The sequence below is a fragment of the Coregonus clupeaformis genome, chromosome 29 (assembly GCF_020615455.1).
Source record: "Coregonus clupeaformis isolate EN_2021a chromosome 29, ASM2061545v1, whole genome shotgun sequence".
Taxonomy (NCBI): domain Eukaryota; kingdom Metazoa; phylum Chordata; class Actinopteri; order Salmoniformes; family Salmonidae; genus Coregonus; species Coregonus clupeaformis.
In genome coordinates this window covers 54,574,383-54,593,063 of record NC_059220.1, presented here as the reverse complement: position 1 = coordinate 54,593,063, position 18,681 = coordinate 54,574,383, and the positions used below count along the sequence as shown (strand labels likewise).

General features: G+C 45.2%; 1 protein-coding gene across 3 annotated transcripts in view; it reads right to left on the bottom strand.

Annotated features, from left to right (window-relative positions):
* Positions 1–18,681, bottom strand: part of LOC121576655 (guanine nucleotide-binding protein G(o) subunit alpha) — a 117,950-nt gene that overhangs the window by 71,155 nt on the left and 28,114 nt on the right. For all 3 annotated transcript variants that reach the window (XM_041889977.2, XM_041889978.2, XM_041889976.2), the window contains exon 3: positions 17,436–17,577. In XM_041889977.2, coding sequence (XP_041745911.1) covers positions 17,436–17,577 — 142 coding nt within the window. The remainder of the gene's footprint in view (positions 1–17,435; positions 17,578–18,681) is intronic.

Sequence of the window (18,681 nt, the reverse complement as noted above, 5' to 3'; positions counted from 1 at the left end):
AATCACATTGTAGGATTTTTAATGAATTTATTTGCAAATTATGGTGGAAAATAAGTATTTGGTCACCTACAAATAAGCAAGATTTCTGGCTCTAACTTCTTCTTTAAGAGGCTCCTCTGTCCTCCACTCGTTACCTGTATTAATGGCACCTGTTTGAACTTGTTATCAGTATAAAAGACACCTGTCCACAACCTCAAACAGTCACACTCCAAACTCCACTATGGCCAAGACCAAAGAGCTGTCAAAGGACACCAGAAACAAAATTGTAGACCTGCACCAGGCTGGGAAGACTGAATCTGCAATAGGTAAGCAGCTTGGTTTGAAGAAATCAACTGTGGGAGCAATTATTAGGAAATGGAAGACATACAAGACCACTGATAATCTCCCTCGATCTGGGGCTCCACGCAAGATCTCACCCCGTGGGGTCAAAATGATCACAAGAACGGTGAGCAAAAATCCCAGAACCACACAGGGGGACCTAGTGAATGACCTGCAGAGAGCTGGGACCAAAGTAACAAAGCCTACCATCAGTAACACACTACGCCGCCAGGGACTCAAATCCTGCAGTGCCAGACGTGTCCCCCTGCTTAAGCCAGTACACGTCCAGGCCCGTCTGAAGTTTGCTAGAGTGCATTTGGATGATCCAGAAGAGGATTGGGAGAATGTCATATGGTCAGATGAAACCAAAATATAACTTTTTGGTAAAAACTCAACTCAGTCGTGTTTGGAGGACAAAGATTGCTGAGTTGCATCCAAAGAACACCATACCTACTGTGAAGCATGGGGGTGGAAACATCATGCTTTGGGGCTGTTTTTCTGCAAAGGGACCAGGACGACTGATCCGTTTAAAGGAAAGAATGAATGGGGCCATGTATCGTGAGATTTTGAGTGAAAACCTCCTTCCATCAGCAAGGGCATTGAACATGAAACGTGGCTGGGTCTTTCAGCATGACAATGATCCCAAACACACCGCCCGGGCAACAAAGGAGTGGCTTCGTAAGAAGCATTTCAAGGTCCTGGAGTGGCCTAGCCAGTCTCCAGATCTCAACCCCATAGAAAATCTTTGGAGGGAGTTGAAAGTACGTGTTGCCCAGCGACAGCCCCAAAACATCACTGCTCTAGAGGAGATCTGCATGGAGGAATGGGCCAAAATACCAGCAACAGTGTGTGAAAACCTTGTGAAGACTTACAGAAAACGTTTGACCTGTGTCATTGCCAACAAAGGGTATATAACAAAGTATTGAGAAACTTTTGTTATTGACCAAATACTTATTTTCCACCATAATTTGCAAATAAATTCATTAAAAATCCTACAATGTGATTTTCAGGATTTTTTTTCTCATTTTGTCTGTCATAGTTGACGTGTACCTATGATGAAGATTACAGGCCTCTCTCATCTTTTTAAGTGGGAGAACTTGCACAATTGGTGGCTGACTAAATACTTTTTTCCCCCACTGTACATAATCCATGTCTCAATTGTCTCAAGGCTTTAAAATCCTTCTTTAACCTGTATCCTTCCATTCATCTACACTGATTGAAGTGTATTTAACAAGTGACATCATAAGGGATCATAGCTTTCACCTGGATTCACCTGGTCAGTCTATGTCATGGAAAGTGCAGGTGTTCCTAATGTTTTATACACTCAGTGTATAGGTAGGGGTAAAGTGACTAGGCAACAGGATAGATAATAAACAGTAACAGCAGCGTATGTGATGAGTCAAAAGAGTTAGTACAAAAAGGGTCAATGCAGATAGTTAAATAGTTAACCAATAGCTACCCGGAATAACTATTTAACAGTCTTATGGCTTGGGGGCAGAAGCTGTTCAGGGTCCTGTTGATTCCAGACTTGGTGCATCGACCCCAGTGATGTACTGGGCCGTATGAACTACCCTCTGTAGCGCCTTGCGGTCGGATGCCAAGCAGTTGCCATACCAGGCGGTGATGCAGAAGTCAAGATGCTCTTAATGGTGCAGCTGTATAACTTGTTGAGGATCTAAAGGCCCATGCAAAATATTTTTAGCCTCCTGTGTGTGTGTGTGTGTGTGTGTGTATATGTGTGTGTGTCAATGTCAACAGTATGTGTAGGCACCTGAGCTGAGCCATAGGGCAGGCTGAGCATCTACCACCCCACTATCGGATTAGGGGTAGGAGCAATTTATGATTGTTGTTCCTCCACTTTTATCTGAAATCACCATCACTCACTGATTAACTTGTCATTTTCTGCAATGATTGATGTCCTTCATGAAATTACCCTGTTCACGTCACAATGACCAAATACACTGAATGTTTAAAGCAAAACTACCAAAGCTATTTCTTATGGTGAACATGAACAATCGAAATAAAATCTGAATGATTGAAAACCCCCATCAGCAGTTGGATGTGAGTTGTGTCCATTCCAGAGTGGGGACGTTTGCTATATAACGCAACAATTTTTGTGACAAAACCACCAGTAGCGTTGAAAATGCGATGGAAACCCATTTACCTTGTATATTTCATTCGCAGTTTGATGGAAACACATACAGTGAGGGAAATATTTATTTGATCCCCTGCTGATTTTGTACGTTTGCCCCCTGACAAAGAAATGATCCGTCTATCATTTTAATGGTAGGTTTATTTGAACAGTGAGAGACAGAATAGCAACAAACAAATCCAGAAAAACGCATGTCAAAAATGTTATAAATTGATTTGCATTTTAATGAGGGAAATAAGTATTTGACCCCCTCTCAATCAGAAAGATGTCTGGCTCCCATGTGTCTTTTATACAGGTAACTAGCTGAGATTAGGAGCACACTCTTAAAGGGAGTGCTCCTAATCTCAGTTTGTGACCTGTATAAAAGACACCTGTCCACAGAAGCAATCAATCAATCAGATTCCAAACTCTCCACCATGGCCAAGACCAAAGAGCTCTCCAAGGATGTCAGGGACAAGATTGTAGACCTACACAAGGCTGGAATGGGCTACAAGACCATCGCCAAGCAGCTTGGTGAGAAGGTGACAACAGTTGGTGCGATTATTCGCAAATGGAAGAAACACAAAATAACTGTCAATCTCCCTTGGCCTGGGGCTCCATGCAAGATCTCACCTCGTGGAGTTGCAATGATCATGAGAACGGTGAGGAATTAGCCCAGAACTACACAGGAGGATCTTGTCAATGATCTCAAGGCAGCTGGGACCATAGTCACCAAGAAAACAATTGGTAACACACTACGCCGTGAAGGACTGAAATCCTGTAACGCCCGCATGGTCCCCCTGCTCAAGAAAGCACATATACAGGGCCGTCTGAAGTTTGCCAATGAACATCTGAATGATTTAGAGGAGAACTGGGTGAAAGTGTTGTGGTCAGATGAGACCAAAATCGAGCTCTTCGGCATCAACTCAACTCGCTGTGTTTGGAGGAGGAATGCTGCCTATGACCCCAAGAACACCATCCCCACCGTCAAACATGGAGGTGGAAACATTATGCTTTGGGGGTGTTTTTCTGCTAAGGGGACAGGACAACTTCACTGCATCAAAGGGACGATGGACGGGGCCATGTACCGTCAAATCTTGGGTGAGAACCTCCTTCCCTCAGCCAGGGCATTGAAAATGGGTCGTGGATGGGTATTCCAGCATGACAATGACCCAAAACATACGGCCAAGGCAACAAAAGGAGTGGCTCAAGAAGAAGCACATTAAGGTCTTGGAGTGGCCTAGCCAATCTCCAGACCTTAATCCCATAGAAAATCTGTGGAGGGAGCTGAAGGTTCGAGTTGCCAAACATCAGGCTCGAAACCTTAAAGACTTGGAGAAGATCTGCAAAGAGGAGTGGGACAAAATCCCTCCTGAGATGTGTGCAAACCTGGTGGCCAACAAGGGTTTTGCCACCAAGTACTAAGTCATGTTTTGCAGAAGGGTCAAATACTTATTTCCCTCATTAAAATGGAAATCAATTTATAACATTTTTGACATGCGTTTTTCTGGATTTTTTAGTTGTTATTCTGTCTCTCACTGTTCAAATAAACCTACCATACAAATTATAGACTGATCATGTCTTTGTCAGTGGGCAAACGTATAAAATCAGCAAGGGATCAAATACTTTTCCCCCTCACTGTATCTGGTGGGGAAATTAGCATATTGTTTTATGCAAATTTCAGAATATTCACATGAAAATCTATCGCAAATCAGATGGAAACCTAGCTAGTGACCCAGCAAATTATGTTGGTTGTCAGTCAACTAATAAAGCCTATGATTTGACATTGCGAAAGCCATTTTACAAGCATCTGCATGCTGAAGGTGCCGTGCAGATGTAGGAATAGCTTAGAACAGGGATAGGCCTACCTCTCGTTGGCGTGAGTAGCTGTCTCCCACACTGTGCGCACAGTTGTTATCTGACAGTCATACGCAGTTACATGCCTAAAGGTTTGATGGGCTACTGAACTGAAGGAGAGGATGCATCGATTAAGTCACAATAGATAAGAGGTATTTCCGGAATAAAATAATATGAGTAAAAAACATTAGTGAACCGACGATTCGTAACACGTCTGACCGATGCGTTCTTAATTTGGATCGGTTTGGGCTCCTTAAATATATCGTAAACATTTGAATATTTGAACCTGGCGCCGATGCGTAACGGTGAATCGCTACATCCCTACTGCTTTCACCCCCACTGGGGGCCTTCAAAGCACCACATACACTCATCAATAGCCTCCCATGTCTGTCACCCACTCACACACACACACACACACACACACACACACACACACACACACACACACACACGCACTCACACACACACACAGGCACGCACTCACACTAGAAGGGCATTTTCCAGAGAACACTTTACTAATAATTCAATTCCTACAATGCAATTGGCATGAAGCATGGGTTTCCCATAGGAGGAAGGATGTCAACAGAACAGTGATATATGAACCAATAATCACAAATTGGCTGTGTTCCCAGGGGAGGGACAAAAGTCTGGCTATGCCAGGGACTGATATTTAGATACAGTGGGGAGAACAAGTATTTGATACACTGCTGATTTTGCAGGTTTTCCTACTTACAAAGCATGTAGAGGTCTGTAATTTTTATCATAGGTACACTTCAACTGTGAGAGACGGAATCTAAAACAAAAATCCAGAAAATCACATTGTATGATTTTTAAGTAATTAATTTGCATTTTATTGCATGACATAAGTATTTGATCACCTACCAACCAGTAAGAATTCCGGCTCTCACATACCTGTTAGTTTTTCTTTAAGAAGCCCTCCTGTTCTCCACTCATTACCTGTATTAACTGCACCTGTTTGAACCCGTTACCTGTATAAAAGATACCTGTCCACACACTCAATCAAACGGACTCCAACCTCTCCACAATGGCCAAGACCAGAGAGCTGTGTAAGGACATCAGGGATAAAATTGTAGACCTGCACAAGGCTGGGATGGGCTACAGGACAATAGGCAAGCAGCTTGGTGAGAAGGCAACAACTGTTGGCGCAATTATTAGAAAATGGAAGAAGTTCAAGATGACGGTCAATCGCCCTCGGTCTGGGGCTCCATGCAAGATCTCACCTCGTGGGGCATCAATGATCATGAGGAAGGTGAGGGATCAGCCCAGAACTACACGGCAGGACCTGGTCAATGACCTGAAGAGAGCTGGGACCACAGTCTCAAAGAAAACCATTAGTAACACACTACGCCGTCATGGATTAAAATCCTGCAGTGCACGCAAGGTCCCCCTGCTCAAGCCAGCGCATGTCCAGGCCCATCTGAAGTTTGCCAATGACCACCTGGATGATCCAGAGGAGGAATGGGAGAAGGTCATGTGGTCTGATGAGACAGAAATAGAGCTTTTTGGTCTAAACTCCACTCGCCATGTTTGGAGGAAGAAGAAGGATGAGTACAACCCCAAGAACACCATCCCAACCGTGAAGCATGGAGGTGGAAACATCATTCTTTGGGGATGCTTTTCTGCAAAGGGGACAGAACGACTGCACTGTATTGAGGGGAGGATGGATGGGGCCATGTATCGCGAGATCTTGGCCAACAACCTCCTTCCCTCAGTAAGAGCATTGAAGATGGGTCGTGGCTGGGTCTTCCAGCATGACAACGACCCGAAACACACAGCCAGGGCAACTAAGGAGTGGCTCCGTAAGAAGCATCTCAAGGTCCTGGAGTGGCCTACCCAGTCTCCAGACCTGAACCCCATAGAACATCTTTGGAGGGAGCTGAAAGTCCGTATTGCCCAGCGACAGCCCCGAAACCTGAAGGATCTGGAGAAGGTCTGTATGGAGGAGTGGGCCAAAATCCCTGCTGCAGTGTGTGCAAACCTGGTCAAGACCTACAGGAAATGTATGATCTCTGTAATTGCAAACAAAGGTTTCTGTACCAAATATAAAGTTCTGCTTTTCTGATGTATCAAATACTTATGTCATGCAATAAAATGCAAATTAATTACTGAAAAATCATACAATGTGATTTTCTGGATTTTTGTTTTAGATTCCGTCTCTCACAGTTGAAGTGTACCTATGATAAAAATTACAGACCTCTACATTCTTTGTAAGTAGGACAACCTGCAAAATCGGCAGTGTATCAAATACTTGTTCTCCCCACTGTAGGTATTGCAGTATATACACAAACATAGCATTGGTGATAATGGGGAAAAGCTAAGCTCAAGATATGGGGGCCATCTTTCAGGCTGAGCAGGCAGTTGCTCTCAAAATGAAGACTGGGTTGGGTAGATCTGACAGAGAGCGAGTTGTGTGTGTGTGCCAGTGTATGTGTGTGCCTGCATGTGTGTGTGTGTGTTTTTACCTCACCCTTTGTCTCTTCGTCTCTGTGGTTGTTTCCTCTAATGAGGAGTGGGAGCGTTATCAGCACCAGGACGTCCCTGTGGGCATGGCACACCCTCTGCCCTCCAATGGCAAGGAGGGACCAGGAGCCAACAGTCAGTTGCCAAGAGGGCAAGCAGGATCCAGGGGCAATGGGGAGCAGGGTGGACTCTGCTCCAGCTTCTCCAACCCCATGGTGCCGTAAGGTAGCCTAGGCAGAGAGCTCTGTCGCATTTTTGTATGTATTTTGTTTTTTTTGGGCTGCTCTATGGTTTGATCACTATATCCTGTGGTCTTGACTCTCAGAGTTGCAGGATCGTGATGAGAAAAGTATATATTTTGGCATGATAGCTTTTGGATTCAAATAATGTGGCTTTTTGTTTAATCTGTTTGGAAGTATTACACCAAGGACTGCATGCCGTGTCCAGAGGTAGCAGAGGAAGTTCAGAGAATGCTCCTACCCACTGCCAAGATGTGGTCACTTTTCGTGTCCTTTTCAGCAGCCGGGCCATCACCCTGGTTGGTGCTACATTCCTGGCAAAGGAGGACCAGTACCAGAGAAGCGGCTCCAATGGAGTGACTGACCATTCAGAGAAGCAGGTGTGGTGGGCCTTGGAAGAGCCTGTTTTCTCAGACCATCTTCTCCTTGGCTGTCCCATCGATACCCTCTCCACTGAACCTACACTGCCTTTCCAACCCAAATTGTCTCAACTTCATCCCAAGCCGACTGAGACTTTCAATCTCCATCATTTCAATTTTTTGTCTGATGTTTTACTTTTTATGCGCTTTGAGATTATTTGAAAAGTGCTATACATTCAAAAATATATGAATGATTATTAGATCTGTTACCCAAGTATAACTATTAGGCCAGGTCTACTGTGTAGCCTAAGCCTACTATGTTGTTTGTTCATTTTTGAAACAATAATAATAATAATAATAATAATAATAATAATAATAATATAAATGCCATTTAGCAGACGCTTTTATCCAAAGCGACTTACAGTCATGTTTCCTCTATGATTTTAAATGCATTATCCACATGTGTGGTTGTATTGTATTTTAAATGATCAAATAAATCTATCTATTCAATGTGTGTTTGTGTGTATGTGTGTGTATATCGGCGGGAAGGATAAAAGTAGAAGACATTTCCATTTCGCATGGACTAGTAAAGTATATCTTATCTTACTATACCATTAACCATCACATCACTCCCCTTTCAGACCTCCACCCCAGACCACAACACCACTCGTCTCCAAAACAGCAGCAGACACCCAGACTCCCTGGCTGGCTGAGGCACTGGGGACGTCTGCCACCCCCTCTCCTCACTGGAGAGGCCCTCTCTCCCCCCTCTCCTCACTGGAGAGGCCCTCCCCCGAGAGGCTCTCCCCCTCTCCTCACTGGAGAGGCCCTCTCTCCCCCTCTCCTCACTGGAGAGGCCCTCTCTCCCCCTCTCCTCACTGGAGAGGCCCTCTCTCCCTCACTGGAGGCCCCTCTCCCTCACTGGAGAGGCCCTCTCTCCCCCCTCTCCTCACTGGAGAGGCCCTCTCTCCTCCCTCTCCTCACTGGAGAGGCCCTCTCTCCCCCCTCTCCTCACTGGAGAGGCCCTCTCTCCTCCCACTCCTCACTGGAGAGGCCCTCTCTCCCCCTCTCCTCACTGGAGAGGCCCTCTCTCCCCCTCTCCTCACTGGAGAGGCCCTCTCCCCCCTCTCCTCACTGGAGAGGCCCTCTCCCCCCCTCTCCTCACTGGAGAGGCCCTCTCTCCCCCCTCTCCTCACTGGAGAGGCCCTCTCTCCCCCTCTCCTCACTGGAGAGGCACTCTCTCCCCCCTCTCCTCACTGGAGAGGCCCTCTCTCCCCCTCTCCTCACTGGAGAGGCCCTCTCCCCCTCTCCTCACTGGAGAGGCCCTCTCTCCCCTCCTCACTGGAGAGGCCCTCTCCCCCTCTCCTCACTGGAGAGGCCCTCTCTCCCCCCTCTCCTCACTGGAGAGGCCCTCTCTCCCCCTCTCCTCACTGGAGAGGCCCTCTCTCCCCCTCTCCTCACTGGAGAGGCCCTCTCTCCCCCCTCTCCTCACTGGAGAGGCCCTCTCTCCCCCCTCTCCTCACTGGAGAGGCCCTCTCTCCCCCCTCTGTCCACAGGGTAAAGTGTATAAACAAGATAATAAATGGCGCCATAAGCAATTGCATGTTTCAGTCAGAGTCAGTGACTCTGAAGAAGTACTAGGTGAATTATTTAGATGGTGACGCACAATTCAAGAGCCGTTGCTATTATAATTTCAGTGCTGCCAGGTCTATTTCAGATCCCTTCTGTATTTATTTGCATGTGGAGCACACAGTCTGGAGCTTCCCAGATGGGGGTGTTGGTCAAGTTAACCCCGTTGCCAGTGAAATGAAAGGCCATATGGATGCCATCGGATGGTCAGCAGTCGTGACCAGTGCCAGAGACTGGCTTTCTGACTGGGTTATCATGGCACGGCACCAGGCCGCTACCACCAACCCATGCAGACAATGCTCCAGGAATACAGAGTGAAAGTACAGGGGTTTGCTTCTCCTTAACTAAACCTTCCAGGGCAGATTTGCAGTCTTGAATGCTCCATTATGGCTGATTGAGTGAGCAGAGCCAGAACAGAGATGAGATGAATGTCAGACAGAGTCAGTTGGCTGGACAAAGGGAGCAAGCCAGGGAGGAAATAGATGGATGCTGGCTCATTGGGGTTTTATCGTGTGTGGTGAGCACAGGGAAATGGATCATAAAGAGTGAAGAGCTCCGGAAGATAGAACAATAGAGAGAGTTCTGCCAGCTATTGGACTTGAGCTACCCACACTCTCTAATGAGCAGGGAGAGGACAAACTGGCAGCCCACTGGGCAAAAACTGGTTGAGTCAACATTATTTCCACGTCATTTCAACCAAAAATTAAATGTGATGACGTTGAATCAACGTGGAAAACTGATTGGATATGCAAAACGTCATCAACGTAAGGGAATGTTGTCTTTTTTTCACCCAACTTTTAACCTAAATCCAATGACACAGTGACATTTTTGGTTGATTTCACGTTGGCTAATATAAATCAAAACTAGACATTGAACTGGCGTCTGTGCCCAGTGGGCTCAAGAGTCAGAACATCATGAAACAACGCTGATAGAAACACATCCAAGTATGCATGGCTGCATACATAGAGGAGTGGGTGTGGCAAAAATGCCAGAATAGATGGATGCAGTACTCTTGGTCACGCAGCACTGAGTGACTGCACAGCCTGCCTCTCCACAGTTCCAGGCCTGATGTATTCGAGTGGTTTCTCCCTTCATGTGAGTGACATTGCCTTTGGACACAGACTTGCGGAATGTGTTGACAGGAAGGCAAACACATGGTAGCCATGGCAACAGGCTTGAAAGAGGGAGGTAGAGGAGGAAGACAATCAGAGATGAGTGAGAGGAAGGGAGAGAGCGAAAGGCAAAGGACGAGGATGGCAGGAGGGAACAAAAGAGGAGAGAAGGAAAGGGAGAGAGAGAGAGGGAGAGACAGAAGGAGTGAGAGTGGTTGCTTGGCTGTTGAGAGAGCAGCTCCAATAAAAGCTTCCCACTTCAGATTAAAGAGGTGCGAGCCAGCTGGCCAGCCCAGTAAGGAGCAGAGAGATAGAGAGACAGTGAGAGAAAGAGAGGGAGAGAAAGAGATAGAGGAAGAGATAGCGAAAGAAGGGGCACTCTGTTCCCTGCTGCCACACCATTGTGCACATACAGGCTATATCCACATGCTGGAGAAACACTCACACATTCACACTAGGCTTGGGCGGTACACTGTATGCCGAGGTATTTGGAAATTGCCAGGGGATGGTTTTTCAATACTGTTAAAACCGTTGAAACTACTTCTTTGAAGTTTTTCACAAAAATATATATATTTGTAGCTTTTTAGTAAATAACTGCAGTCAACTTGTGCAATATGTTAGGAGATAAAGCAGATTGCATTCTTCATTTCACCTGTCACATTATTTTACATTATGACGCTTACCGTAGTTCCCCAGAACAGTTGAGCCAGTCACGGGTTTGTTTGTAAATAGCACAACGGGAGAAAGCGGGAGCAGGTGAGTCCAGCTGTGTATTGACAGGGTTGAGTTTTATATTGAAAGTCAACAGTGTTTTTTTGCTTCAATAGAGTGATCAGGGGCGTGCAACTATAGTTTTCCTTCACAGAAAATACATTAGTGCAACACATTCGGCAGGAAATAGCTTAATTTTTATCCAATGACAACAGAAGTGCAACACTATTTGGCTGGCAGCCACAAGTAAATGAGCTTACAATGAAAAAGCAAGGTATTTTTTGCAAAATGATGCATGGCCATCATATTTCTAATGTTTATCATAGAAATAATGTAGCCAACTACATTTCCTAATGTTTTGCTTAAAGTTAATCTTGCATTTTACTGGAGAAAAGTAGGCTGGCTACACCTAGAAAAGTACCAGAGAAAAGTACTCATCAGTCAGAGTGCAGTCTTTTGATAGAAAGCCATTGGTGAATTCTCATCTGAGTGGAGAAGTGCAACTGAAGCACAAAATGTGTCTGATGCCGAGCAGAAATTACAATAAGAAGCATTTTAGATGCGCGTTTACGAAACGCAGCAAGATATTTCTTATGTGTTTTATATTTTTTTCCTGTGTGAAAAATGAAGAATTCTGCATTAACGCGACCCCTAAGTTTAACTTGCTGAATTAATAAGGTGACGGGGCATCATATTGTGATAGCGTTCTGCCGTGTTTGAGAAGTCAAGCCCTTTGGATGAGTTAGTTCTCTGTACAGCTGCCACTGCTATCTTGATTTCCTTGCGTTTTTTCTCCTCTCTGTTCTTGGCCCGTCTGCTCCTCCCCCATCTTCTCCGAGCAGAGCAGGAAGGCCCGTTGCCCTAGTGACTCCAGACACCACACAGACACAGCGTGTACATATGCTGCTCCAGAGCCAGTACTGTTCTTCCTTCAGACAAGCATGAGTCAAAACTTTGTTCATTTGCACAATGTCTCTCGTTCACATTCGCTTGTAAATGTCCAAACTCACCAAAAATGACATTGGGTAGCTCCTACCTATATATGTATAACTTTATGAGCTGGATTGCCTGTCTTTGCAATTTGTTTATTTTCGTTTGCACTCGTTAACATATTTAGCTAGCAGCCTCCATGGAAACTCGCTAACATTTGTGCTAATTTTGTTAGCATTCTGTTAATAGACGGCCAATGTTTTTTTTTGGTGCCCCCTTGTGTACTAAGCCGGTAATACCATAAATCTCGGGATGCAAGAAGGACGGTATGATGATATGAAAATCTGGATACCGCCCATCCCTAATTCACACTAAGGTACAGGTAAACAGGGGTCCTCAACAGGACACACACCAGTTAGGGACTCACCTCCCCTGCATTCTCTCTTTTCTCCATTCTATTTCACACTTATTCTCTCCTCTCATTCTCTCTGCCCACCTCAGCTTTTTTCTCTCTCTCTTTCTGTGGCGGTCCTTCGTTTTCTCTCTCCATTAGGGAGAGGGAAAGAGATTCACCACTTGGGGACGGTGACCTCCGACCTATATCACAAATTACTTTTGGAGAGGTTACTTTTGGGTCACATGCACAGATGCGCACACGCACCCACACTGAAGCACTCTAAATGACTTCTCTGAGAATGACACAACCATAGAGAAAAAAAATTTATGGACATAACCCCTGCGGCTGTCAACTCTAAAACACTCCAGTTTATTGGGACCGAAATACAATTCTTATCTAAAGAAGCGCTCTGGTTCTAGCAGAAGAAAGAGATAATATAACAATCAATAGCAGCTGGATATTTCAGATGACTTGTCCCAGTCTATTGATAGCATTGGTTTGATCAAAATATAAAGGACTTCCTGGAAAGGTCAGAGTCAGTGGTGTGCCTCCTGTTTTAGAGAGGGAACAGAACACAGCAGGGGAACGGATACCAACACAACACGAGAGGAGGCATTAGGACAGCAGCTCACATATCCTACTGTACACCTTCCTTCAACCTGTCTGTCCTCTTAAGGTCACTCTGAGGCCATGTACTGACAGCTGATGACCCATGACCCCTGACAGAGACATGACCTTTGCCCTCCCGCTCACACTCCAATCCAGCCTGTCAGCAGTTTGACATTGTGGACTGAACCAATAACCAATCCCAAACCATTCCCATCATCATATATGTGTCATCAACACTATAAATGTAATGTCTACTAAATGCATTCACCTTTTCAACTGGAGCGTTCATTCATCATTGTCTGAATACAGTATTACAATTCCAAACCTGTCTGATTCCCTCCATTAATATTCCATGGTGCTGGTGATAAGTAGTAATACCATGTGTACAGACAGACAGACAGACAGACAGAAGTGTTGTGTGAATCTACATTTCCTGCTGCTCCCCTCCTCTCAGTGGGTGATTTATCGAAGCCAGTAAACAAGCTGAAACTAATGTGTTCTGATATCCTGTCAGAGCCTTGTGGCCAATTACCTGTTACAACATTGAGGTTATGGATTTTGATAGATGGATAAGGATGAATCAAATCAAATTGTATTTGCCACAGGCGCCGAATACAACAAGTGTAGACCTTACAGTGAAATGCTGACTTACAAGCCCTTAACAAACAATGCAGTTTTAAGAAAATTAAAACATTAAAAAAAATTTAAAAGAGCAAATAATTAAAGAGCAGCAGTAAAATAAAATAACAGTAGGGAGGCTACATACAGGGGGTACCGGTTCAGAGTCTAGTGTTCACAAGTGGTTTCACTTGTGAACACTAGAACTGCTGAGTCTCGAGGGTCCTGCCTTCAAGCTAATGAGCAGTCATTCTGACTGCAACATTCTAATAGTGTAATTAATACATTTCGTATATACTATTGCAAAAATAATCATTTGGCTGTGTTTATTAAGGTCTTAGGTAACAGAATAATAAGAAAAAAACATTTTAAAAAACACAATAGGCTTTATGTAAAAACAGAAAAACACAAATTATGTTGAACCAACCTGGAATAGACATTGAATTGATGTCTGTGCCCAGTGGGATGTGTTGGACCACGGTAAAAGCTTATTTTTATAACGACAAAATAATAAAAATGCCCTAACCACAAAGACGAACGGTCAGCGAGGTCAAATGATGAAAATATCAGTAGCCTAAACATAATTATAAGCGCCAAGTGTGCTTGATAAATAAGGAAAATCAGCACAAAAGCAATAATGCCATTATAATGAATGAGTGGTGAGAACAAGTATTTGATACACTTCTGTTTTTGCAGGTTTTCCTACTTACAAAGCATGTAGAGGTCTGTAATTTTTATCATAGGTACACTTCAACTGTGAGAGATGGAATCTAAAACAAAAATCCAGAAAATCACATTGTATGATTTTTAAGTAATTAATTTGCATTTTATTGCATGACATAAGTATTTGATCACCTACCAACCAGTAAGAATTCCGGCTCTCACAGACCTGTTAGTTTTTCTTTAAGAAGCCCTCCTGTTCTCCACTCATTACCTGTATTAACTGCACCTGTTTGAAATCGTTACCTGTATAAAAGACACCTGTCCACACACTCAATCAAACAGACTCCAACCTCTCCACAATGGCCAAGACCAGAGAGCTGTGTAAGTACATCAGGGATACAATTGTAGACCTGCACAAGGCTGGGATGGGCTACAGGACAATAGGCAAGCAGCTTGGTGAGAAGGCAACAACTGTTGGCGCAATTATTAGAAAATGGAAGAAGTTCAAGATGACAGTCAATCACCCTCGGTCTGGGGCTCCATGCAAGATCTCACCTCGTGGGGCATCAATGATCATGAGGAAGGTGAGGGATCAGCCCAGAACTACACGGCAGGACCTGGTCAATGACCTGAAGAGAGCTGGGACCACAGTCTCAAAGAAAACCATTAGTAACACACTACGCCGTCATGGATTAAAATCCTCCAGCACACGCAAGGTCCCCCTGCTCAAGCCAGCGCATGTCCAGGCCCGTCTGAAGTTTGCCAATGACCATCTGGATGATCCAGAGGAGGAATGGGAGAAGGTCATGTGGTCAAAAGCTTTTTGGTCTAAATTCCACTCGCCGTGTTTGGAGGAAGAAGAAGGATGAGTACAATCCCAAGAACACCATCCCATCCGTGAAGCATGGAGGTGGAAACATCATTCTTTGGGGATGCTTTTCTGCAAAGGGGACAGGACGACTGCACCGTATTGAGGGGAGGATGAATGGGGCCATGTTGGCCAACAACCTCCTTCCCTCAGTAAGAGCATTGAAGATGGGTCGTGGCTGGGTCTTCCAGCATGACAACGACCCGAAACACACAGCCAGGGCAACTAAGGAGTGGCTCCGTAAGAAGCATCTCAAGGTCCTGGAGTGGCCTAGCCAGTCTCCAGACCTGAACCCAATAGAAAATCTTTGGAGGGAGCTGAAAGTCCGTATTTCCCAGTGACAGCCCTGAAACCTGAAGGATCTGGAGAAGGTCTGTATGGAGGAGTGGGCCAAAATCCCTGCTGCAATGTGTGCAAACCTGGTCAAGACCTACAGGAAACGTATGATCTCTGTAATTGCAAACAAAGGTTTCTGTACCAAATATTAAGTTCTGCTTTTCTGATGTATCAAATACTTATGTCATGCAATAAAATGCAAATTAATTACTTAAAAATCATACAATGTGATTTTCTGGATTTTTGTTTTAGATTCCGTCTCTCACAGTTGAAGTGTACCTATGATAAAAATTACAGACCTCTACATGCTTTGTAAGTAGGAAAACCTGCAAAATCGGCAGTGTATCAAATACTTGTTCTCCCCACTGTAAGCTTCGATATGACAGCAGTCAAAAATAGTACATTATTGTCAGCTCGTACTTACATGTTGTGATTTTTCACACAATGGCATCAGTTGGATTTCATTTAGCAGCGATCCCTTGTCCTAACAGTCGACACAAATCTTCGCCACTTTCACTTGCTTGACACACTTCCACTCCCCGGGAGCTGGGCGCAATTTGCCTCGTGCAGCGGCTCGCGTGGAATCTTTGCTGCTGCCTTGGACCTCATATGTCTCTCACGTAGCCCGTGTACCAGACTCATGATGAAGTCTCTCCTGGGCATGGTGTTGTTCATGCACTGCTTGAGCAACACGTGTGCGTTGATAGCAGCCAAGTCAAGCATGTTGTAGAACACAGCAACAGGCCAGGAGCGAGTGCCTCCTTTCACCGAGTACAGCCGTGCCATCTGATCCAAAACATCCACATTGACGATATATATGCCCTTTCCACCGAATGCTCCACGGAGATACAGGATTGAAATGAGCTTCCAACTCATGAACAAGACAGATCGCAGGCAGTGTCTCCTTGCTCCCTGTGCACCTCAGCCACAGTATAGTCCCTGATGTGCTGTAGCATGTCCCATAAACAACGAAAGCTTGTGAGTGCGTTGCTGATGTTGTCTTCTGCAATGAGATGTAGGGCCTGCTCTCTCAGTGATGACCTTTTGTGCTGATAGCATTGTCACTGGCTTTTTCTATCCAAACAGTGCCTTCCCTTCCTCTCTCCTGTCTCAGTGTTTCATTTGGTGGTGGCAGGGGCACCTGCTTAGTGCGCACCGTTCAGCCTTTTTTGCGCTTAGGCCTCAGAGGTGTCATTTCAGGCTGAGGCTCAGAACCAGAAGAATAATCATCAGAGATGTCATGATTCATTTCTTTCCCACCATCTGAATCATTTTCATTCAGATCTTGTAGCAGCGCTAATGCAGCATGTGCATCCATTCATCTTGTTCTTCTTGTCATTGTAAATTACACAGCTATCACTGTGTACTCCAAGTAGTCCAGAGTAGACTGATAAGACATGGTGGACTGATATAGGGTACATACCATTTTGAGATTATAATTAGAATATACCAATATAGAATGGCACGCCGTGTTCTTCATTCACAATTTGTGATTACATAATTATAAATCGTTGGCTTCCCCTTGCTCATCAACTCACCCATTCTCCCCCATCATACTTTACTTCATTTATTTCATCTGTTATATACTGTATGTGTGAAATTAGTTTCGGTATAGTTTCGGTTCAGTTTCGAGGCAATTATCAGTGTGATTATCACCTGGGCAAGGCACCTTCCACTGTCGGGAGAAAGAGTCGAGCAGGCCCTACAGTTGGGAGAAGGAGGCATGAATGACATGCCCTCCTAAAACTGGATATTACTCCAGTTCTGTTTGTGATATTAAGATTCTAACAACAGCAGTGTGATATATAGACTTATTTAGGAAAAGTCAAGAATGGAGGGGGGCATAAATAAATAAATAAAAATGTATGAGCAGTCAAAATGACTGCTTTAGCAGTTCTAGTGTTAAAAGCCTATGGGTGAATATATGGGTGTCTGTCGGTGTGTGACAGTTTGTGTATTTCTTTCTTTAAATCTGTTTGGGAGGCCATCTCTACAGTAGAGTGGCAAGAGCACACAATGCTCTGCTTACTAATGTGTGTGACAGTGTGTGTGTGTGTGTGTGTGTGTGTGTGTGTGTGCGTGAGTCTGTCTGTCTGGCTGTTTGTGCCTGTGTGTGTGTAGTTGTAGTCCATTCCTTCAGTGCTACACTCTACAGATAGAGTGGGAGAGAGACTCACTTTTCTCTCCTTGTCGCCGTACTCCAGGCCCAGGGTGTCCATGGCACGGACGATGGCAGCCAGAGACTGGATTGTGTTGCTGTAGACCACAGGCTTGTACTGCTTCACATCATCTCCAGAGAAGCCATCCTCATGGATTATCCTGCAAACATGAACATGATTCATTGGTCAAATAGGCATTTACCTAAACAGGGACATCATGTCCATGGCACACACTGTCGACCAGCACACAGAGGCACACATGCTGTATCACACATAAAGCACGCAGGCACAGCCACACACACGGCCACTCAGCCCCACGCAGGCCACACACACACACACACAGTCTTGGATAGCCCTGAGCTTCTCTCCCTTCCTCAGCCTGGCTCCATTTTAATTCTATTTTCCTTTCATTTGCGCCATTGCTGCTGTAACTGGCCGGGGGAGAGAGGGGAAGATCTGAGAGTTTCTCCCCCACCCAGCAGACAGAGCCAGAGCCAGGACCAGATGTAGAGAGTGCGCCCCATTAGGCAGAGACAGATGGAGACACATTGACCCCAGGCCTGAGATCTCTTCATGACACAAACACCACAGCAGAGAGAGGCTCAGCCTATTAACCCACCGGCTCCACCAGAACACTACAGGCACCATTAAGCCCCACACTCCCATTGGCCATGATATCCAGCCTCCAGTCCATTCAATGGGTCAGATAGAGCATGATCTCCTATCAAGAAAGAGTACAGTCTGAGCATTGTGTTTGTGAAAGTGAGTGTGAACTTTGAAGCAGGCCAAGCATATAAAAAGGGCCGAGAGATGTCAGTGCCCTAAGCCCTGACTTACTGCGCTGCGCGAAAGAGAGGGAGAGTGGCCCAGCCCGTGGAGCCTACGGCTGCACACAGATACTGTTTGGGATCCTCCGACAGCAACCTGCTTGCTCTGCAGTGGCCTTTCATGAGACTCTTTCCAATGACTTCCAATGAATCACTACTCTCTCAATACACTGACAAGCCTAAACGTGCCATGCTGCCCCACTGCTGTGTGTGTGTGAGTATGTGTGTGTGCGTGCGTGCGTGTTCGTACGTGCATGCGTTTAGCGACAGTGACTTAGCTACAGCTCAGTAGTAATGCTGCTGTGACACAGACAGGTGTGTGTCAACGGCAAGGGGATACTGCCTCTTATCTCCCCTGTGCTCTCCCTTTCTTCTCTGTCTCTCTCTCCTTCTCTCTCTCATTAATTAATAAATCACCCCATTATGAAGGCTTTATC